Source organism: Parasteatoda tepidariorum, chromosome 2, assembly GCF_043381705.1.
Source record: "Parasteatoda tepidariorum isolate YZ-2023 chromosome 2, CAS_Ptep_4.0, whole genome shotgun sequence".
In the NCBI taxonomy this organism is placed as follows: Eukaryota; Metazoa; Arthropoda; class Arachnida; order Araneae; family Theridiidae; genus Parasteatoda; species Parasteatoda tepidariorum.
In genome coordinates this window covers 58,387,598-58,412,733 of record NC_092205.1, presented here as the reverse complement: position 1 = coordinate 58,412,733, position 25,136 = coordinate 58,387,598, and the positions used below count along the sequence as shown (strand labels likewise).

Genomic DNA, 25,136 nt, shown 5'->3' with positions numbered 1-25,136 from the left:
GCAATTCCTAGTTTCGTAACTACTTTTACAATTTCCTTTTTTTTTTTTGACAGGAATTCTGGACAAGTTTTACAGTTACTATATTGTTAGTTTTTTTTTTCTTGTACAGTGATGAAGTCGATTAACTATTGTTCAAAAGTTGTGTTCCTATAAAAGAGATAAATAATTGTCAGATTTTTTTTTCGAGTTAGAAAGCATTTATAAAATTTTTTCAACCAACAGACGTTTTTTTCATATAAATATTAAGACAGCATCAGATTGTAAAATATTTATGTTCGTTTTTTTACTTCTAGCTAGGGCATGTGTCTGATTTTTAACTCTATGAATTTAATTATAATATATTTTTTTAACCTCATATTTTCCTCTATAATGTATCAAACTTACAATTAGTGAAAGCATGAAAAAAAATCTACCTACCAGTAATACATGAATAAAATGTTACCCTTAAAGAATAATTTCAATAAGAAAAAATATTGTTTGTAGTGCACAGTGCATCTAAACTCTTAAATATACAATTTCAGAAAGAATTTCCCAATAAGAAATATTTTATTGGAAAAAATGATAATTCACTATAAAGCAGTTTGAAGCTTTTTGAGATAAAGTAGTCTTACAAGTCTTTTTGAATTAATATTCATTACTGAATGTGGAAATTCAAAAGTTAATTTTATGGAAAAATTGTTATGCAATATTATTGGATATACATTAAAGCATCATGTATATCTAATAATATTTATCATCAATATTATTGGATATACATTAAAGCATTTCTGCAATGCATGTCTCGGTGAGGCCAGAGGAGTCGTAGTTGCCACAATTTCGTGATTTAGTGCATGGTGGTGGGCATTGCACTATGACTGTTTTTACTTCCTAGGCAAGTCTGTGCCCATCAATCCGAAGTTGAATGGGCTTCAAACCACCAATGTAGATAGGATAGAACACCACTTCTTTCCACTTAACCATGTTATTGAGATTTCAACATTGCAACTTCATTTATTGAAAAAAGAAAATTTAAAAACATTGCCAAACGCTATAATTTTTAGATGAGCAATTTTTTATAATCAATGATCAAAATTAACAGAAAAATTGCAAAAATAAAGTTCACTTATAAGAGAATAATTTTTTTTTGTTGTTGCAAAAATCCACACATTTGCTATAAAATTCCACTTTTTTAAGTTTTTGCTACAGGAATCCCTGCAATGACAAGTTTGAAATATCAATGATACAAAAACAGATGGAAAAATGTATAATTAGCTGTGTTCAGCGTAAAAAAGTAGGCTGTTTCTTCTCATTAAGTTATCAAAACTGTTTCTAACATTGCATAAACAAAGTGGTGTAGTCTGAGAAAATCCTTGCAATTTATTTAGACTGGTATGATCTGTAGCAAAAACTGTAATAGTTATTTTCAGTCCTCATCTGTTGTAAAACTTGTTAAAAAAGTTTGAAATTTTATGGAAACAAACTACCTAGTTTTCTAAACAGTAAAATTTTGTTATTTTACTAACTGAAGATTTTTTTCTTTTTTAGTCCAGAGTAAAGAAACAGGCTCAATGGCATGGAACATGTAACCTAAGTTCCAGTTGGAAAGCCACCTCTTTGGAATCTAGTTTACCTGAAGATAACAAGACTAACTGTTTAACAGAAAACTTGGTTCATCAAACGCATTTAACTAGTACTCAGTGAATAATTTGTACATAAAGTGATCATCCTTTTGCATCCAAACTGTTCATTGCAATCCATCAGTGAAGTGACCCCAACATTGTTTTCAAGCATCTAATTATAACACTTTAACCTGATCTGAAAGAACTAGCATTTTCTAACAAGGGTAAATTTTTAATTGAAAAACTGTTTTAGTTAAATATTGAAAGACTGAACATCAAATGTTGACTCAACCAAGACTGGAAATTTTTAATTCTGAAAAATCTGACAGTATTTTTATGTTTGAGTTTACCTTTTTATTTATTTGATGCTTTTTAAAAGGTTAAAAATTCAAACTTTGCTACTTGTATTTATAAAACTATTTATTGAAATGTAACATGTATGTATAAATATAATAAAAGATTTCATAATTGTACTTGGAAATATGTTAATTTCAGCCTCAGTATACAGTTAAAGAATTTTCAAACAATTGACTCAGTTCTTCTCTTGATTGTTCTCTGGGAGCTAGTTTTGTAACACGGTGCTGTAAAAAAGTAATTAGTCCTAAATTATTTAAGGTAAATAACAAACTAGAATTCACAATTAATTGCAGCACGCAAACAATAAAACAGACTGCCCTCAGGGGTCTGACTGCCAAATTTACTACCGTTCAGTGGTACCTTCACAAATTCAACTTTAGGAAAAACGGTAGTTTCACAAAATGCTTTTTCTTAAAATTTTATTTTTGTATCCCGTACGAAATGATAAATCTATATTTTTACCATATTTTTGTGATGACATTTTAGTTTTCACAAAAACCTAGACAGACCCCTGGCCCTGAATAACAAGAGTCCTAAAACTTGTAAATTACAAAATAAGACGCAAAAACGAACTTTCCCTGAATAAACATTCCCCCCCCCAGCGGATTTTACCTCTAAAATATGGTCCTAATAGTTTGGATCAGTAAAGCAGTCCAAAGGTTGAACCTCTTAATTTTATTATCTCTCTAAAGCTTAATTGAAAAGTCTTTACAGACAATTATGAAATTTGGTTATCCAAAGAAAGTTCCATGCAAAAAAAAAAAAACTAGTAAATATTTTTTTAAAATTTAATATGAAATTTTTCACATTTTAAAGAAGGTAAATTACAAAAGTTGAGCGAAGTCTAATATTTCCTGAAAAGAAAAGTATTCTTTAAAATTAGATTTCTCAGATTAGTAGACTTATTTTGCTCCAATTAAAAATACGATCTTCAAAGGGATGTAAAACCTTGTATATCTTACAATTAAACTATTATTAAATGAAATGAATATTTTTAAAGTTATATTTTCCATGGAATCTTTGGATAAACTTATTTCTTACAATTGTGTGCAAAAGGATATCGATTTTGCTTAAGAAGTTCTCGAAATATGCAAAAAGTAAAAATAACATTAAGGAGTCTTGGATTGCTCTTCTGACTATTGGAACTATATTTCCCAGATTGCTGCTACCCCTATATTTCGGGGGTGAGAAACCTATATCCCTCCAAAAAAAAGGTGAATGTTAATTCAGAGAAAGTATGTTTTTGTGTCTGATTTTGAAACATAAAATATCGCTTTCACTTACTAGCATGGAGGTCATTCATCCCTTTGAACCATTAAGATGAGCCATAGAAAGTGAAAATCTGATCATTAGGATCAAAAGTCATTTAGGGTGGTCTATTTATTTTATAGCACACTGTACAGGTATTATGTACTAGTCAAAAGAGCTAATAAGTTATATTTTCAAATAGTTCATGAAATTTCGAAGTGTTTTTAGATGACAAACCTCGCAATTTCTTTGAATTGTGACATTTCGTGTGACCAAGAAAAAACTTTTATATGTAGATTTTCATTAATCTCTCACAATTTAAAGTATAATGAAGAGTAAAAATTATTTTAATTATAAATTAAAAGCTTAGAAAGGATTATCATCAGATTATTCCTTAAAGCAATAAAGGTAATGAAATTTGAAACTTTTTCACATTGATCAACTTATATCACCTCCGAGGGGCATGAATACAGAATGATTTGGTAACAGTTTCGGTGAAGGTAATGAAATAGATACTTATACAGCAAAAAAATAAATAATAATTTTTAATTTAATTATACAAAAAATATTGATTGACAAATTGTTATTTTAGAGTTGTGCCACTTCATTTATAAATTGTGAGGGCTAAAGCTCTACACCGCTTCTACCGCAGCCTTGAAAAGGGTGTATATAGTGATTAAATAGGTAACCTATTTAAGAGTGATCCCTTAAAGTGTGTGATCAGCTTGGCAGATTGAGATAACTTACCAATTCTACATTGATCAATAAAAAATAGTTCTTAGTTGGAAAATAATTGGCCCTAATTTTGATGCTATGATTCATCCAGTCAACAGGCATAAAATATTTTTCCATAGATCAAATCTATGGAAAAACATTTTATGCTTGTTGATAGATAATAATTTTAAAGTGAGCTTTTATGGTGCTGAATTAAAAAAAAAAACTAATTGAACCCAGTTTTATTACATAACATGCAAATCTGATCAATGCTGTAGTTAAGTATATTATATATTTAAAACTTTAAATGGAAACCTCATTTTTACTCAATTAAAAATATAACTCAATAATTTCATTAGATTCATATATTTGCCATGAAGAAACATGCAACATATATTTAAACTTTGAAAACCATATTGAATACTAATTTAAATAATAAAATTTCAAAGTAACAAAAAAAAAAAAAAAAANAAAAGACTCCCAGACAGCAAGAGTGACTTAGAGCCCAAAAAATGCAATGAATATATGATAAAATTATCAGATTTTTTTTTTTTTTAAATTTAGCATAAAACAGAACAGCAAAGCACTGCCAGATGAAATTGTTTCTTTTTTTTTTGTTGTCAGTTTTCCAGGGGCAAAAATTTAAGGGGTGATAAGAAAACATCTTAACAAGCAATTATCACTACAGGAGAAGAGCTAATGGTGAATCGCTACTGTCACATGAAAAAATTAAACACCAAAGGGATAGAGGAGATGCTAAATTGGACCTAAATTAAATTATGTGTTCCGCTTGCTAAACACAGGTGCCCTGTGACAGAATTTTTTCGAGCTTTCTGCAACATACTTCTCTAATACTAATATCTTTCTGCAAGATTAATAATAAATTTAAAAATAATGTGTATACATGTTACTAATTTAAAGTAGCAGAAGCGTCAACTTCAAAAAAAAAAATATATTTTTTTTAATTGAATATGTAATCTTTTTTTATATAAATTCACATATGTCAATATACTTATATTTTGTAGGGGGGAAAGACACTATTTTTTTTATTAGTCTTTTGTAAATCATAAACACATTAAAAAAAATTGGGAAATCCGTAGCAGTAACAACCAAAAAAAAAAAAAAAAAAACAATTNAAAAAAAAAAAAAAAAAAACCAACAACAAAATCTAGTTGTTGTAATAAATAATACTACTGTATTAAAAATATTTGATTTTAAAAGCTATGTGGAAATCAATAGTAATAATTGCATAAAAAAATAGAACGAAAATTTCAGCAGAAAAGAAAATCAAAACTTTTTATTTCATTACTCTTTATTTTTCATTATTCTCAAACGTGAACAGAAAAATCACAAGCATTTCCCCCCCCAACTCTGGTGCGCGAGAAAAGCATCTGAGAAAATGCAATTCTGAAGAAAAGAAAAAAAATCTTTCAAAAATTTCTATAGAAAAGAAAACCAAAGTTTTTTCTTTCCCAAAGGAAAGATCTTTCTGCAAGAACTCAGTAACGTTCTGCGACAATTTAGTCATGATTCTGGCACAGGTGTAACCACTGCATTAGTGCTCTTTTGAGCAGTTTCTGTAATTTTACCAGACATGCTGTCAATAAAATATAGAAACCTCGATCAGTAACATGTTTCGTTCTTTCATGTGACAGTAACGGATACTTCCTGGTGATTCACATGCATTGTTGTATGGTAATAATTGCTTGTTAAGATTATTTCTACCACCCCTTTAATTTTTGCCAATGAGTTTTAAAACACCCAGTATTTGTTACATAAATTGCATTACCTGAGGCAAAGTGCCTTCCACCAGCTCTGGAATATCACTTGAATCAAACCCTAATCCTTTTAAGCCATCTTCTATGCCTAAGTTGTGCATATAATCGCGAACCACATCAGACAGAATTAAACCAGCATCTTCTTTTTTGGCATTGGTAATGTCTTTTCCTGTTGAAATAGCATAAATAAAGAGCAAAATGAGAACACTATGACAACTACGTTTTTTGAACCCAAAATATCCCTTAAAATTTGTTTAGTTTTTATTTAGGGTCGAAAGAAAAATACGGACACACTAAAACAATTTTCTAGCTGATATAACTACAGTCATGGAAAAAGTATCAACCAATAGTTCAAAGCTATTTTGCCTTAAATGTAACTCTTTCATTGCGACAGATGAGATAACTCGTCTTCCAGGAATATTAGCTGTGCTCTATTGTTATATTAGTGAATATGGTTATTGATTGCAATTGATTATTACATATTTCATGAAATAGAAAAAGAACATTAAATATATAATTGTAAAATAGTGAGTTTATGGAAAGCGTGAATTCTTTTAGTAATACTAACCTAATGCTTCAGCAGCAGTCAAATGTCTGTCCGGGCAAGCTGGTGAAGTGAAGCGGAAGACAGCAGGTGCCGTAATCACTACAGATAACCCATGAGGCTAAATTAAAAATAAACAAAATAAGCAAAATCTTCAATCAGTAGTAGATATATGCACTAGACATGTGACAAAATTAGAATAAATAATAAGGAACAAGCCTGGAATGTGAAAGAGTAAAGCTTATGAAATTCGAAAAAGGAGGTTCCGCATTAAAGCTTCAGTATTATTTTGAAACTATTATGAAGATATATTTTATCCAATTGTTTGAAATTAAATAACAGAAATAAATTGCTTTATTATAAACATAAAATTAATGCTTTTGTTTATTAAAACATATGAATTTGTTAAAAATAGTGAGAAAAAAATTAAGTACCAGGGATTTAAAGAGAGAAAATGTATGCAATAAAATCTAATAAATTGTTTAAAATTAATCTTTTAAATTAATGAAAATTAATTTATAGAAATCTCTTAATAAAATACAAGGGATTCCTAAATTGCAATCTATAATTTGAATTGTTAGAACCTTTCAGTATTTAAGAGAGTGAGATACAAAAATGCTATTGTAATCTTTCAAATCATTAGCAAGAAAGGCAGAATAAAAAAACCCCACCAAAATCAGTTTAATTTCTTGATGGAACATGGAGGTAATTCTAATAATCTCTTTCCAATTACCTCATGTTTTCTCCAAAATTCAGGTTTAGATGTTTTCAGTTTCTCAATAGTAATTAGTTTGATTTTTATAGGGTGTTTTTTCTTATTGCTTAAGCATTAATTTAAAATTGTTAAAGAATTTGGTTACGAAACACCTTATGAAACAAATATTTTTTATTTATTAAAATGAACGTCTCAGTTTTAAAACAAACTTAGCTACTACCTGCTTTGATGTAATCAGCAAACTAATTTTTTAACCACAGTTATGAAATTAAAATTTCATTTATGTTTTAATTAGTTTACTAAAATTATATAATCATATAGAAAAAAAGATTTGCATGCAATTTTGTACTTTACTTATTCACCTACCCATTAAAGTAATTATATCACATACATTATAAATATTTAAATGATAAAACTGAGAAGCGTTAAAAAATATGATTGAATAAACTTGAAGATTTGTTTTCCTATAATCTATCAAAGTAATAATGATTTGGGGAATCAAATAATACAACCAAACATGTGATTCCTAGCATTTCAGAAAATGATAAATGCATTAACTTTCATTGAATTTGTTTTCGCTATTAGCAGTAATTTCTTTAGTTTTCTATTTACAGATAAGAAATTCATTCCAATATCAAAATAAAGAAAACACAAACATTAAAAAAGTCTAATAAAGTAAACAGATTCAAACTAAAATATCAAAGCAGAAGGTTAATAAGATCCTTACGCAAAGAGCTTAGCTTAATAAGGATCTAAATGACATTTTTGAAAAAAAAAAATTTCGGTGATAAATCTAATTTTATTCTTAATTAACTATACACCATTTACTAAGTCTTTATATTTCAATCTCAATTTATAAATGTACAAGAAGACACTCTTTGAGCGTTTTTTTAGGAATGGAAAAAGGTTTCCAGCACATTTGGCAACAAATAGTTGATGACAAGGTTCAGAACATATTTTTGTTATGGGCAGTAGGGAACCTTTCATTTGGCAGCAAATTAAAATGCCAAGAGTGTAAAATTTATGATGTGAGCAGTATAAATGAACGTTACTGGTTTAGAGATTGTAGCAGTTAAAAGCTTGTGGTTAAGATATAAGGGAAATGTATAATGGTTATCTCCTATTGTCAATGTAAAAAAGTTTAAAAGCTAATTTACTCAGATATATTAAAATATTACTTAGAACCTTCCAGATCTTCATTTTGACTTTGAAATAAAAATTATAAAATTCAATGTTGATACTTACAATAATAGGATGATCACATTTATATTCTGAGGCTTTATATTTCTTTACTAAGCCAGAAATTGGATATGACATTCCATGACTGAAAAGTGAATGTTATTATTGAAAAATTAAATAAATGAAAACTATTTTATATGTATATTGCATTGAATGATACATAATTCAAATCATAAGTAACTTACCAAAGATGCACACCAGCATTTCCAAATCCTATTCCAGCAAAAGTGCTAGCCAAATGCATTTCTGACCGAGCTTCATAATCATCAGAATTCTTGACAGCTCTGGAAAAAAAATTACATTTAAGAAACAAATTTAAATAAAGCCAACAGTTAGTTTAAGTGATTTGACTTGAAATCTGAAATTATTCTGAAAAATGGGGTAAGTTAAACAGTACAGTAATAAAAGCAGGCATCACCTGATGAAACTACCATGAGTAATTTTTGTAATGTTTAGTAACTTTCTGCTTGTTCATATGAAATTATATTTAACGAAACATCATTAAAAATATTGATCTATACCAGGAGCTCCATAATTATCACTCTTAATATCTAGTTTAAAAATACTTTTCCAAAAAAATAAATAAAATAAGAGTAAACATAATAGGAGTCACAAATTAATATTTAAGTGAGAAAATAACAAAATGATATCAAATTGTAGAGAACTGCTGATGAAGAAAGCAGGCCTAAAAACATCAAACTTGTTTGATTGTCAGAGGAAATTGAGAGAAGCTATAAGGATTATTAAAAACACTTCCAAGTTTCATCAGGTAAACAAACTGGATTTTTTAAACTTGTTTTCCTGACTAGGAATTCAACAGATATTATAGCATTTTTGTTTCTAACCCCAACTGTGTATACTTTTTTTCCACTGTTTCTTTATAAGGATTTAAAAAATATATATTTCAGAACACCCAGCATATAACAACCACAATAAAAATGAATATAATAACATGAATATTTTTATACATGGCTTCATGATTATATTATAGTACTCATTATCATGCATCAAAGTTAAGAAGATATGTAATCTATGGACAATCAATCCTTTTTTTTCTTGTCTTTTCAAATATCTTTACAATTAATTCATTTACATTTTATCAAAATATTTATTTAAAAACACATACTTCCAGGCATTTATGTTAATACATTAACCATCACACATTTCTAAACATTTTTCATGATTTATATTCACACTTACACATAGTCACTATGATACAAAAAAAAATCTGAAGATATATTTTTGTTAATGACATAATTTATTTAAAATGAGTATCAAAGTAGGATATCTTTAGTATATGCAAGAAAACCAATAACTAAAAGGTATATTATTTAAATTTACATTCACACATAGAAGATACCTTATAAAGTATTTCTGCATACTCTTGAGTGCTTTTAGTGACCAAATATCACTTATGGGATTGCTTCCTTGATATGCCGGACGCATTATTGGGTTAGATGGACACGGTGATCTTTCGTTGTAAGGGATGGCTGTATAAGATTCCAAGGCATGACTGGAATTAACAAATAGAATTAACATATCTTGGTTTATTCAATAATTATTAACATGTCATTTTCCTTTTAAGAATTGATATTAGATGGATTTACCATAATACATCAAACCCAGAGTATGCAGCAACTCTGTTTGGCATGTGAAGTGTGTGCAAAGGATCAATGATTCCTAAGGTTGGACGAAGTGCTCGATGGGCAATACCTGCACAAAAGAAAATCAATTTTACAAGAAATTTAGAAATTAAACACAATTAATAGTTCCATTTAAGTCAAAATTAAATACATGGCAAGTCCAGAAAGTAAGAACCGTTTTATTCTACCACCACCACAGCTGTAATATCATAGTTCTGTGGGGGCGGAGTTATCGACAATGCCAACCGTCATCTATCAAAAGGTACCTCTTGATAGAATCAAGTTAACATGTCTCATATACTAGTGAATAGGTATTTAATATTTATAGTGGTAGTTACGCCACATTACTCCCCTTCCAGAATTTTATCTGTGATAAAATTCGATGAACAGATACCACTAGTTGATTCATGCTGTTTATTTATTTATATTAATTTTTGCTCATTTTTTTCCCTTCATTTTTTGTTTATAGCATTTCGCTCATTATTATTTTTTTCCCTTCATTTCCTGGTTTATTCACCAGGCAAGTCCAGAAAGTAAGAACCGTTTTATTCTACCACCACCACAGCTGTAATATCATAGTTCTGTGGGGGCGGAGTTATCGACAATGCCAACCGTCATCTATCAAAAGGTACCTCTTGATAGAATCAAGTTAACATGTCTCATATACTAGTGAATAGGTATTTAATATTTATAGTGGTAGTTACGCCACATTACTCCCCTTCCAGAATTTTATCTGTGATAAAATTCGATGAACAGATACCACTAGTTGATTCATGCTGTTTATTTATTTATATTAATTTTTGCTCATTTTTTTCCCTTCATTTTTTGTTTATAGCATTTCGCTCATTATTATTTTTTCCCTTCATTTCTTGGTTTATTCACCAGGAGACTTTATTTACTTCACCGGATTCCCCCCCCCCCCNTTTTCCTTGAGCAGTATATTTAAGCAAATCAACTGTTTAATGTGGACCATCCATTTTTGTTGGCAAGTTCATATCTTGTCCGCAGGTCACCATTGTGGGGATTTAATTATAGACTATGTTAGCTTTCATCTGTCAAAAGGTACCTCGTGATTGAACCAAGTTAGCATGTCTTATATCTTAGTGAATTGGTATTTAATATTTATAGTGGTAGTTACGCCACAGTTCTACACATATGCACAGGTCTCTGGTTGATTGTCTGTTCACTGATGGTGTTAGAGTCGAATTGTGTTGCATTTCCAAGTTTTAGTGAGCATTTAAAATGTATGAAACAAATGCTGACTGTTAAGTGCAATCTATACAGCTTTGAACATAAAGAGTATTAAGCAAGCTGATGTTTATGTCGAAAATAGATTTGATAACTCAATGATGATTGCAACAGTTTCTAACAAAGCATGGAGAGGGCATCTTTCTGTTGTCAATGATGGTTTGGTTGAGAAAGTGAACAAGAAAATTCATTAAAACTAATGGTTCACCACAATAAGAATACTTGGTGATAAGTTTCCACAAATTCTAAAAACTGCTTTGCATGAGGTTATCATACATTGATGACGACGCAAAAAAGGGTAGCCTGTCTTCAGACACCACTGATGCTGACAGGCACTACTTGAAGGTAGTATTTGTCTTCGCTTTCATTGCAGAGTGTATAGACAAATTGATTCCTCACTATGACAAATGTTTAAACAATATTGGTAATAATGCAGAAATAGCTTCCTAAATGCCATATCATATAAAAAAAAATGTTTGTTTTGAAACAAATATTTTTATGCAAAACGGTACTTACTTTCCAGAAACGCCTTTTATAAATGTTGAAAATTTTCAAAAGCTGAGAAAAGTTTTAAAATAGATTGTGTATTCAGATGCAGAGTTGGATTTTGGCTGCACTTTTAAAACCAAGAATTGATTTGAACTATTTAAACATAGTTAAAAATATGGAGTCATGCTATAACAAGTATAGTTTCAGTTAAAAAATTCGAGATTTTAGGGCTTTTGATATCCGTAATTAGTTTCAGGCAGGACACACAAAACTTAGTCTCAGAAGCCATTTTCATTACATCTGAATCTGTCAGAGCAATTACATTGCATCAATCAGATTCTTTATTCAAGTTCTCCATCCCATGGAAATGACAAGAAGAATTGAAAACCTGATCAGTGCAATTTGAATGACTTTTTAAACTATCTAATACCAATAATTCTGAAAATAGTTAAACAACTATAAATATAATTCACTATGCACTTTTTGTGCATAAAATAATAAATATCTCATCAATTTTATTGATATTTAATTTTAAATATTAGTTCAATATTAATTGAAAACACAAAATTCAATGTATATTTAACATTATAAATTTTAAAAATATAATTATGCAAAAGTTTTGTTGCAAGAACTCAAATAACATCTATAAAACTTAGCACAAACTTTAAAAAACAAAATTAGCATGAACTTAATTAATGCTTATTTTAAAAAATAAGTACATTCATTTCCTTATAAATAAACAAAAAAATATTTTGACGATGAGATCGGTAGTCAAAAAACTACATATTTAAGTTATTTTTTTCTGTTTTAGTTATTGCCTGTTCAGCATTGTTCACATAAACTAAATTGTACAAAGTGTGGGCAGTTTAAGACAGAAAGAATAAACCAATTATTTTTAGTTCAATCATTTTTCATTGAATGTATTTAAAGGATTGCTATTTAACATTAATCAATACGTTTTTCGTTTGATATTAAGAATTACTGCTAATTTTTCAAAATACTTGTGTTCATTAAATAAAAATTCTACAAAATGTAGCTATTGACTAAAGATGACAGAAAAGTTTTGGACAGTTTAAGAGAGTTTAGGAAGTAAAGATTTTAGATAATACAGTTTTTAATGTGGATTTCCTCATATGTCCAAAACCTTGCCAACCCTGGAAAAAGAAAGCAGTAACATGCGGTATGGGAAAGGTTGTAGCTGGATATAAAGGGCTTTGTACTGAATACAGAAAATTACCTACTTTAAATATGACATTCAAATCAATGATAAGATTTTTTACGTTTAAATTACTCAAGTTTCAATTAAAAAGTTCTCATATTAATTTTCCCTTCATAAATAAAAGTCGAAACTTGATCAAAATTGATCAAAAAATGGATAAAAAAATTGATCTAGTTTTTGATCAAAAAATAGACATAAATGCAAGTTAAAGAAAAAAAAAACATGTTGAATACACATTATCACTGACAATATTAGAAACACTAATAAGAAAGAAAAATGGATGATTTAATTTTTTACTGTCAATTAAGTAGAAAAATAAACAATCAACTTTAAATAAGAAATAATTGCTAAATTTATATATTTATGTATAAGATGAGATTGCTTTTAAATATGCTATTTTTCAATATTCTATATGCTATTTTTCAATATCTTTGCAATAATAAATATTTTTTTATATAAGTTTAAGCTTTCATACAATTTGAAAGTTTACTACATTTATTTTCATTCATTTGAACGAAAGATATTCAGTTATTAACCTGTTTTGGCTTTTAGAGGCAAATAATCAAATACAGCAACACCAGTAGTTTCACTTCCAGTTCCAGCAGTTGTTGGCACTAAAACACATTACATTTATGATGAAAAACAAATTTTAAAACAACTTAAAAAAAAAAAAACCAAATAATTTTTTTTTAAATTTTAGAAATATTGTTTTATCTATTTTTTTTGATCATTACTCTTAAATATTTCTAAGAGATTTGAAGATTTTAAAATGAAATTTGGTAAAATAGAATGTTTATAATTGTTAAATTTAAAAATATGTAAGATATATTTGCAATTAAATAGTAAAGTACAAAAAAAGCATAATTTTTTTTTTTTGTAAAATTTTATCTGGGAAGCATTGCTTAATACTCTACAGAAAATGAGATACATCAACTTTTCAGTTATTTTTTTTATAAAAACATTCCTAGAAGAATTTTATACAAAAATTTTGAAGTCTCATCCAAAATTAAGATCAGAATATGCCATATTAAGATATAGTACACTTCAAAACTAGCATCTTGAATTTTATTATTCGAATCTTAACTCATTTTAAAATCTTACTTTTCAAAAGAGTAATTTTTTAAAAATAAATTCATAATCTAGTTATATTAATCAATAAGTCTTTACTAATTCTAGCTGCAATTTTTTGTTTCTATTTCTTACGTTTTTATTTAGTAAATATACATTGAAAGAAACTTTCAAACACTTAATAGGTTTAAAGCTTTAATTTTGCACTTAAAATTTCAAAATAAATGTTAGTTTATTGCACATAAATTTACAGTAGAACCTTGCAAAATAGGTAAGGTTTGCCAGGTAAAATAAATTCTGTTGATCTGAGCTGATATATTCATAAAATAACTATGAAAAATGAACCATATAATACCATAAAAAAAATATGGACTTTAATTTAGGCAAAGACATTAAATGCGGCAATAAAAAAAAACTTATATAATATCATCAAGTACTAGAGTTGTCCAAGTTTCATTTAAAAAGAATAAATTGTGTAATATAGTTTAAAAGGGAAAATAACGCAGATTTACGCAGTGTTGAAAAAGATTTTTAAAGTGTGAGACTCTTAATTCATATCAAATGAAGAAAACTATGATTCAATGTCTGAAAGTGATCAGGTACTATTACAATTGTTTCCACCTTTAAATTGATATGGTGCTAGAAATGAAAATGCTCAAACGTATCAATCTTTCTGTCTCATAAAAAAAAGATCACGGAAATCTTAGTGCATTGGATTATAACACGATTAGAAGACAAAGCCATGTCTTTGATTATCTTGTCAAAAATTGTGTGAATCATAAATTACAATCTTAAAAAGAAAAAAAAAACTAAAACTGGTAGCAGAATAGCCCATAGAGAGTTAAGGCCAACTGTGACCATCTCAGTTTTCTTGACCTTGGGCTCTGGGGTGCAGGAGCAGATATTCCGGTTAGGTGCTCAGCCAAACGCGGAACTCCAGTGTTTAGTTCCCAAGCATGGTTGGTACTCATTTATAGGCCCACTGAAGGGATAAAAGGCTAAGTCAACCTTGCCCGACCCAAGGATCGAACCCAGGACCTGTGGCACGGAAGTGCAAAGCACTGCCACTCAGCCACTGGGCGTCCATCAATTACAATCAGAATTTCTTATAATTTTAGGATTCAAACTGGAAAGTGTTTGAATTAGTTTGGATTAGAAAGGTTCTGCTGTACTTGAGAATAAATAATAATAATAATAATAAAAAATAAGAAAATAGAAGAAAAAAAAAGAGTTTGTGAACAAAGTGAGTAGTATAAAAATTAATATAATAACAAACTTTCATTACCAGCAATTAGAGGTTTGAGAGGCTTAGTGACAGGTTTTCCTTTTCCAATGGGTGCATTCACATAATCTAAAAATTCAGCCTCAGGATCTGCTGCATATAAATTGGCAGCTTTACATGTATCTATTACAGATCCACCTCCAACTGCAACAAAAGCATCATAGTTCCTCTTTTTTGCAAAAGAAATAGCTTCTTTAAAGCTATAGAAAAAAATTGATTAATCACGCTAATTAAAAGAAATAATGAACTTATTATACTAACGAGGGGTATTATACTAGCAACCTAAACCTGAGGATATTTCGTATATTTTAAGATTGACACATGTGTATAATTTTTCACTATATTGGGGCATCATTAATATTATACCATTCAAAAATTTTGATATTTAGTAATTTTTTTTTTTGAAGAATTTTAGTAAAGCTTGCATGAATAACTTTTTTAATCTAACATTTAAGGTGTAAAATAAGATTATTATGAATTTGAATTCTGAAATGAATTTTATTTAACTAACTGTACATTTGTCCTTTTACCTGTTATTTTTCCTGACAAAAAAACAGTTTTTTTTCCCCTCGTTATTCAAAATGCACATTAAGGGGAAATTTCTACACAAACTTTCTAAACAGGAAAATGCTTGGTTTTATAACTTACAATATTTATTTTATAAAAAGCTGTTTAATAAGGTAAAATTACTATGAAACCAGTTTAAGATGAATGCTTGAGGTGCATTGCTTTAGTAGTCAACTTAAAGAAGAGGATGAGTCATTGTTTTTTATTTATTATTTTAAATAAAATATCACATTTTTTGTGATTCTTATATGTACCTTGTTATTCATATATTTCCAATATGTTATCAATTAAAAAAAAATAAATGTAGTTAAACTTTTAATACGATTTAAAAATTTTGTTTAATACCCCACATACCGTCAGAAATGAGATTAATAGCATAAGCTACAATTTGTTAAATTTAATGCTAAACTATTTTTAAAAAAAACAAAAAAAAAAACAAAACAAACAGACATGCATATTTTGTTGGCAATAGATGCCAGTTATATATATTTTCTTAAAATATCAGTACATAAACACATACAAGCAATTATAAAACATATTTATTTCATTATATATTATATATTTATTTCAACATTTAAAATTCATTTTGTTACTTTTACAAATGTATTTGTTACAAAAGTCCTTAATTTCCTCCATGATTTAGTTATAAACGTGTTTAGGTCAGCTTTCAATATTATTTCACTAAGTAAATTTTAATACAGAACATAAGGGTATAGAAAATTTCCAAAAAAATAGTTTTAATTATGGTTGATTTATAAAGGATTTAAAATAACATTCAACAATAACTTGAGAAAAATTTGACTTATTATAGTGGACCACAAAAAAAATTTCTTTCTAAGTTTAAAAATGGATATGAAAATTGCTTAAAAAATTAACTGAAACAATTATAACTAACTGATATACTTTTGAAATTGCATTTATTAGTAAAAATATTTGAGTTTTTTTAATTTCTCTGTTAATCATTATATTTACAAACTAACCAATCATAATATTTATATACAAACCAAACATACATTAAAATAATATTAAAAAAGCGAAACAATAATCATATTCAATAATTTTGCAATAAAACAACTTTTGATTAGAATGGAAATCACATTTCATTATTACCTATCATTAGTAGGCTCAATTCTAACTTTGTCAAAAACATCAAAGTCAATCGAACACTTTTTTATAGAATCCATAGCTTGAGACATCGGGGGAAGGGAGCCAAGGTTTGAGTCCGTCATAACCAATACTCTTTTGGCATTCATATTTTGTAAATCCTAAAACATAAATAAAATGTTAAGGACAGTCTAGTTATCGATGCATCCAGTAGATATAATAAATAGGTATTAAAACTATACATTGGAAACAATATACAACTAGAGAAATTCAACAATGTATGCAGTGCTCCAAAACTTCGTAAATCAAGACTATCAGGTATACAGTTTCTAAATTAGTTACGAATACCCCAAGAATCAAGAATGAATGTATCAAGAGATTTTTTGTTTTGTATTATTTAGATCATAGGAATTTAAATCAATGGAAATTATGTTAAAATGTTGGTTTCAAAACTATCTTAGATTAATTAATTTTGCAATTTCTTGAATAAAAATTGAGGTAATTCATGACTAAAATGCATCCGACAATTCCTGGAAACTTATATGCGACTGGCAGACTTATATAATACTGGGCAGACTTATATAATACATATCTCAATGAGACATGTATTATATAAGTCTTTTTTTTAATTTTCAATGAGCTGCACAAGTGCGCACACATGAGCAGACCTAGTGCGTTCTCCAGAAGTGGTATCCACTCTTTCAGGACAACCACAATGGTTGAGATACCATGTTAATTTAGAGTCTAGTTTCTGCCACACTAGATGGCAGCTCGGAGACTCTTCTTTGGATGCTAAAGTGCATTAGGAATTTAATTTTGTCGGAAATGCCAAGAGCCAATAAGGCATTCTAGGGATATTTTACATCGCATAATCATACGACATGGCCGCTGAGGATTTTCTGCATCCCGAAAATCCGGTGTCTGGGCCGGGGATCGAACTCGCAGACTTGGGCTCAGAAGGCCGGCGAAAAATCAACTGCGCCACCCAGTCACATATTATATAAGTCTGCCCAGTGGAAACTAAATTTCCTTAGTTCAATATATGTACTATGAAATCTTTGTACTATGTACTATGAAAACTTTGGCTCATAATTACTGACTTTTAAACACAAATATGTACCTGTCAACTCCCATTTTTGAAAAATTTGCAAAAAACTTTTTTAACTTTGCGTATATAATTAATGACATTTTCATACAAATTTACACCTGTAGACCTTCAATTTTCTTAAAATTCATAAAATTTTACTTGTTTTAAATTTTTATACCTTGTTCAAAGAACTAAAAATATAGATATTGGAATAAAGTGTTTCAGCACAATCAGTTTTAATAAATCTGAAATAAAATAATAATATGATGCCTCTCTTGTATTAGTAGATACTTATCATATATATTTTGTATTATTTATGATCTACAACATAGCCTGAAGGACAGAAAAAATTCTTGATATCCCTGTTTGGACAGGGAGAGCCAGCACTCAGACATGTTTGTGTTTATATAAGTAATACTTAGAATTAAAAAAAAAAAATTGATGCATGTTTTTGAAATGTAGAGGATTTGGATCTCAGTGCAGAAAGCTCCTGGAAAATGTCAAAGAGTTGACAAATTTAGTGCCAATTCCATTTTATGCAATTTAATATGTGATACATAATTTTATGATTAATTGATTAGAGCTAATTCAAATATTGTATAATTTATGAACATAAAACACCATTTTATGTTCCAAAGTTATTAAGAAAGGGGATTAAAAATTAAACAGTAAGTACAATTTCTTAAAATTAGTACCAAAAATTTTTTGACCACCATTAAAGATGACACAAAGAAATAAGCAAAGACTTAAGTTACAACTAAACTCGTGCTGCTTGTATTAGAACAAGGTCAGCATTTTGATCAAATTAAACAATTTCTCACCATTCCTAATTCTTGTGTTACTCCAGGTCCGTATCGAACACTTGAACAAGCCATCTGTTAAAAAAATGGAAAAGATTGTAAAAAGAAATGCAATGAATGTAAAAAATGACAGTAATTTATTTTTATCTGTGGTAGGGTCAGGATTAATTTAAATGATCAATACAGGATTATTTAAATAAATAATAAAAATAAACAGAAATGTACTAGTTTTCATAATAAGTTGTTGTCATAATTTATTATTTCTTATAATACATATCAAAAAAATAATTCTTTAAAGGAAAAAGATTTTTGAATTGGAATTTTTTTAGCTTTGTGAATACAACAGATATTTTTACAGAATACATTGAAGGTTAGGAGGAAAATTTGAAGAAATGATTAGTAACAAGTCAGTAATTTTAAAAACAGTCTTCATTCAAAAGTAGTTCGGTTCATTTTCTGAGTTATCTAGTGGTAGCACTAAAGCAATAGTATACTAAAAAAATATGAAGAAATTTTTTAATCTTAAAGTGCCCAATTTATTTTTCTTGGTTAGTAATCAGTAGTATAAATCATTTGTTAATTTTATCTTTAAAAATAAAACATTGCAATTTTAGAAATAAAATATTACAATATTATTACCAATTTTTTGTTAGAAGTAAATATTTATAAAGTATTCAACATTAGTAACTAAAATTTATTATTATTCATGAATCTTTTAAGTAAACTTAAGTAATTGCTGAACAGATTGATAAACCCATAAAGTAGATTTGAAAGAAGAAATTTCAAGTAGTCAAAACATTTTCGATTTCATTTATACAGATTGAGAATTATGCATAATTCCAAAATTGATATAAATGTGAATAGTTGCTATAGAAAATAAGCTTGATTTGTGTAATTGATCAGTATAAGTAAAAATACTAAAAAAAAATCTTCATTAAAAATTTTTTTTTTAAAATTTCGAAAAAATTTGTAAAGAAACATAAAAATTTTTGTTCAAAATTATTTGAAGATGTTACAAATAAAACCAACAAAAAAGAAAAAAGTACTAAAAAATACATATAACTTGTAAGCATTTGACTAAAATTTATTTAATTTGTAAAACAAATTTAAATACAATTGCAATAACAGATCATAGAAAAATTCAATAATTTTATTACACAAAAATAAAATTGAACATATGTTATTTTGAGTTAAAGATTTCAGAAAAAGAATTATCAATAATTTTTCGGGAAGTTGAAATGCAGTAAAAATTTTAAATTCCTTTTGGTTATGCATGTGGAGCTTCATCATCATTTTAGCTCTGGAAATAGTTAAATATTAAGTAAAGTCAAAATAATATTTTCTCTACACTTTCTAGAAGTATTGGCCATTTGCTAGCAGTACTTTATATGCGTTTTTATGTATAAGGAGTGGAGTTATACGTGCATACCTTTAATAATAAATGGCCTTTAATAGCATTTATAAATTTTGGTATATCCATACCTTTTCTCTAATTTGCATGAATAATCATGAATTATATAAAACAAAAAATAGAAACAATTTAAATATAAACTATGAAAATTCGAACTAAGTAATAAGTATGTAACATAAATAAAAATTAAAAACTAGTGAACACTTAAATAATTTTACAAATGCAATGAAACTTTTCTAAAACCACCATAAAGGGAGATAAATGATGATTAAGGGAAATTATTCTCATTCTACTTCGATTTTAGTACAATGAAAAATACATTTTTAATGTTTTTTTCATAACCAGTACCACAAAAGTAAATCACTGTTCTTTTCATAAAAAAGTACTGGCCTTTAATAACCTTTTTTTTTCAATCTTATATCTTACTTTTCACATTTAGATATATATGCATTTAAATTTATTTTATTTAAGACTATTAAGTAAAATATTTAACAAAAATTTACAATAAAATTTATTAAAAATTATGACTCACATGTCTAAGATTATTAAAATTTACAATAAAATTTATTTATAGTATAATATAGTATATTATAGTGAAGTACACATTACAAGACACATCGATTTGTAATATTCTCTATTGTAATTTAAAATAAAACATTTTATTTATTTTGTAATTTAAAAATGTATTGCATGTAAATAAAAATTATAAGACTTTTACAGAAAATTTATCCCAGTATTTTAATAATAATAATTAATACCAATAAAATAATAATAATTAATATTAAATATAATAATAATTAATATTAAATATAATAATAATTATTAAATTTAAAATAATAATTATTTACCAATTAATTTCGAATTATTTTAGCATACTCATGAAACGGGACTAAATAAATTAGTACATAAAATTATAGACTAAATAAATTTTATCCAATATTTTGATGTAATTTTTTGTTATATAACCATGAAAAATAATTAGTAAGTAATGTGAGCTTGACTCGATTATAATATTATAAAAAAAAATTCGCAGTTAAAGAAACTTGAGAATTTTTAAAAAAAAATATATTTTTAAATAGAGATATTTGAGACCAACTGAATTAACACTGTCTAACTTAGGAATTATTAAATAATTAGAATTTAATAATTAATAAAACCATCGAATAGAAACCAAATGTTTAGAAAAGTTTCACTGCAAATTCAGTAAAAGACCAGATATTTCTCACAACAATTATCCCATACTTCAAAAGCATAATCCTTGCCAGCAACTGGCTTTGGAACAGCAGCATGGCTACCTGTTTAAAGATAAATGTGTTTACCTTATTAATAAACCATAAATAAATAAAAAAAATTATAAAGTCAAATTTATTACCTCTTAAATAAACTGCACTTGAATGAGCTGGGCAGCGACACCTAAATTGAATTAAAGAGGTATTAAAATTAAACGAAAATGATAACAATTTACATGCATTTAATTATGCTGTGAAAGTTAGAGCCATAACAAATGCTGTGCGGTCTCTAAGTCCCGGGTCATGGACTTGGAGAAGTATAGGATCTGTCTAGGAATCAAATGGTACCTGGCTACGTAGGGAACATTAAATTATTTCCATTTTATTTACTGTGGTGTATTTCTCTCAGGTTTGTTTAACTTTTCATGGACAAGAGGTTAACCGGTAGCTGTAAGAAGTCAACTGGCACATAAATATTGCGCAAGTAATTCTTTTGAAGGCATGATTTTGCATTTTTAGGCAAATATAATAAAATTATAAATTATTAAATTAAAACAATCTAAGATACAAACAATCAACGTCCCGCATCACCCAGCAGCCTGTAGTAAAATTATCAAGAGTTGATTGGTCAGCGGCGATAAACAGTTTGGGGAGCACAGCTTTAACTGACAGGCAATCACACAAATGTTTCTCTAATGAGCACTGTTTCTCTCTTAATCAACATAAAGGAGGAAAAATAATTGGTCATGCAGAAAAGCAACCACAACTCCTTTCCTTCAATGAGTTTGAGGTCAATGGTTAAAGAGTAATTATTTTAAACAACAGTACATTAATATAAATCATAATTGAAATGTACGATTTAAATGAAATGATTTTTTGAATAATTTTAAAAATTTACAAAGCATATTTTAATGAGTTTGTTAAAAAATTTTCCTTGATTTTCATACCAAATTTTTATATCACAGTATAAATAAATTTCAATTAGCACAATTACATTATTCATGTGTTCAAAACTTTATATTTAATTCCAGTATTTCTGAAGCAAAATTTTAAAAATCTTATAATTTCTTCAGATTTTTTATATTTTAAATGAAGTAAAAGAGAAATAGTTTTTTTTTTATTTTTTAAATACACATAAGGTTGTAAAAACCTGATACGGATGTGGATTATTATTATTACTTTTTGAAAACCCATAATAATGAAAATTTTACCAATTAAATCTTCACTTTTTCTTAAACCATACTTGAAAATTGTAAATAAATTTCTGAATCTTCAAATTATCTTAACATGGCTCTTTAAAAGAAAACTGGGTAATATATATATTGTTATAATTTTCTTTATTGTTAAATGGAAGCATAAAAGTTAGTCTACATAAAAATTTTGTAAAGCAGCAATTAAAATAAGTCCCTGATTATAAAAGACAACCTATTTTATTGTCATTTCAATAGCTTTTTTTTATTTTTTAAATTGTGACATAATTCAATTGTTAACACCAGTGGCGTACGCAAGGGAGGGGTTTAGGGGTTTAAACACCCCCCTTGAGATCAGACAAAATGGCAAAAATAAAAATTTTAGTAGAAATTATGCGAGCTATTATTTTTTAACACTATATATTTTTCTGTGCCTTATGCCTACTTTTTTTTTCTCCTGGTATTTCTCAGAATACAGAAAAAATGTTTACTATAATAGGGTTGTACTTTTGAAACCAAAATCACGCTGTTCTTGGATCTTTAGGATGTCAAAAGGCAAGAATTTAACAATTTTTAATTACTTTGAGAAAAAATCACGACCTGAAATTAGAGAGGTGACAGCAGCTAGTACCAATGTAAGTTTTTCTGTTGTACAGAAATGTGATACTTCCGTTGAAGAAAACGTTTCGAGCATAACAAAATCTGATGAATGTGAAAGTGGCCCTCAAAGTGTTACTTCCCACCCATATGACATTGGACTTTTTTCAGAAGATATTACATTATGTTCTTAAACTTAAAAAATCAAATCAAAATTTAGCTAAACAATGTTGTCTAAATATAAAGTCAAAATTGTCTAGCTGTCTAAATTAGGTAAATGATAGTGCTTTATTACAGACTCGAATTTCTTTTAGTAGTTTCAGAAAATTATGAACACCCCTCTTGAAAAAATTCTGCGTACGCCACTGGTTAACACATACATATATTTCGATTCCAGATTCCAATTTTTACTTAATTTGCCTGCTTTTTATATCGAAATACTATAAAAGAATTATTGATATAGTAATATAGTTTCAAACATATTAATATTATTTTACTTTAAGTAACAATAATTTAATTTTTATAACATCTATAAATTTTAACTAACACGGTAATAATAAGAGGAAACATTAATGAATCAAAATGAAAGCTGTTTATGAATTAAGAATAGTTATTATATGTCCATCATTCAGCGGCGATGATCATCATTTACTCTTTAACCTACACAGATTTTAAAAAAAAGAAAAAAGAAAGGATTAAAAAGAGATCTAAATGTAAATAAGCTAAGAATCCATTGTACTTACCTTTACCTACTCAATGAGATAAACAATATGACAAAGAATATCCTTTATGTTAATTATTTTATCAAACAAAATGCAGAGATAGAATATGAATGAACAATTTTAAATAAATACTAGATTATGATCAACTATGATTCATGTTTGAATAAAAGTTAATTTTTACTTTCATTTTGAGTCAAATTGTTAACCAGCAACATGCCAAAAGGAAAAGATTTGAGTCTCAGAGTTGATTACTGAAAGTTGCAAGAATTTTCATAACTTTAAATATGATGTTGCATCTTAAATTTCAAATTCTGCTAAAAAAACAATAATAAACAGGTTGGTAGGAGAAGGTATTAAAAACAATTTAATATCCTTCTATAAATATAAAATAAAATGTAATTCACATTTAATCAAAGTGTCAAATGTAAATTAAAACAATTCAAATATATAAGAGCAGAATATTTACAGTTGAGTACCCTTATTAAAGTTAACTTTGAAACTTTTTTTTTCAGTGCTAATTGTGATTTTAAAAAGCAATGGGCACTGCATATATATATATATATGTATAAAAACTATTTAAGTTACTTTAAAATAGAAAACTATAATCCAGGCATGAAAACAATTCAAAGGAAATAAAGTTCAAAAGAAATTACAATATAATGGTTCAGAAAAAAAAAAATAATGCTCCAATAAATTTTTAGGAAAATATGAACAAAAAATTTAAATAAGAATAAATATTATCATTACATGTTGTTTCATTTAAAATAAGTGGTAAAAATATAAACGCTGAAAAAGATAATGAAATCTTAAGACAAATATTCAATTTTTATTCAAAACTACTTACGATACTTTAGCAACATTGCTAAGTAGATGGAGTACTTTATCCCTGGATCCCATGTTTAAAATGATTAGTTCTTCCTTGATTGCAGTTAAAATGCTATTTATATTATAACGAATCAAAAGCCAGCTTTCTAGAAAAAAAATGTTTTAGAGATACTGATTAAGAAACTTTTCTTATCACATTTCAGGTCTCATGATTGGACGTTGAATATTGCTCCGAAACTTGGAAAAAATTTGAGCATTTAAATTCGAACACCTTTTGTTATGAAGGTTACTCAGATGAATGCTTTAAAGTAGGGTATCATGGTTTTTGTTTCTTTTCATGACATCATTTGTTTACATATGATAATGCCAAGATAAAAATAATGTCAACTTTCTCCCAATCGTAGCAAAGAATGAAGGTCAGGTCTCTTAGCGCGGATCACTTCGTCGCTTGTAGCTTGTATT

The 25,136-nt window shown here is 27.5% G+C and overlaps 2 protein-coding genes across 5 annotated transcripts in view; one reads left to right on the top strand and one right to left on the bottom strand.

The window, feature by feature from the left end:
- Positions 1-2,071, top strand: part of LOC107447888 (protein pinocchio) — a 20,921-nt gene extending 18,850 nt beyond the window's left edge. For all 3 annotated transcript variants that reach the window (XM_016062923.3, XM_016062925.3, XM_016062924.3), the window contains exon 4: positions 1,525-2,071. In XM_016062923.3, the coding sequence (XP_015918409.1) occupies positions 1,525-1,680 (156 nt within the window). In that variant the 3' untranslated portion in view covers positions 1,681-2,071. The remainder of the gene's footprint in view (positions 1-1,524) is intronic.
- On the bottom strand, positions 2,001-25,136 carry LOC107451106 (Type III alcohol dehydrogenase). Of its 2 annotated transcripts, XM_021145291.3 has the most exons (14): positions 24,694-25,136; positions 21,484-21,524; positions 21,354-21,406; positions 18,722-18,775; positions 16,820-16,974; positions 15,146-15,342; positions 13,329-13,406; positions 9,801-9,906; positions 9,554-9,706; positions 8,379-8,477; positions 8,200-8,278; positions 6,264-6,360; positions 5,707-5,864; positions 2,001-2,179 (listed from the first exon to the last, which is right to left on the bottom strand). In XM_021145291.3, exons 1-14 carry the CDS (start codon positions 24,744-24,746, stop codon positions 2,096-2,098), a joined length of 1,407 nt encoding a protein of 468 aa, XP_021000950.2. In that variant the 5' UTR covers positions 24,747-25,136; the 3' UTR covers positions 2,001-2,095. The 2 variants fall into 2 exon arrangements, with proteins under 2 accessions (XP_021000950.2, XP_042909338.1); XM_043053404.2 differs by lacking the exon at positions 21,354-21,406 and having other exon boundaries at positions 24,694-25,100.

Coding starts and splice junctions, on each gene's coding strand:
- LOC107451106 (XM_021145291.3), bottom strand. CDS start 24,746: ATGGGATCCAGGGATAAAGTACTCCATCTACTTAGCAATGTTGCTAAA. Junction 21,407..21,483: donor AAGTGCAGTTTATTTAAGAG/GTAATAAATTTG, acceptor ATCTTTAAACAG/GTAGCCATGCTGCTGTTCCA. Junction 15,343..16,819: donor ATTGAGCCTACTAATGATAG/GTAATAATGAAA, acceptor TTTTTTCTATAG/CTTTAAAGAAGCTATTTCTT.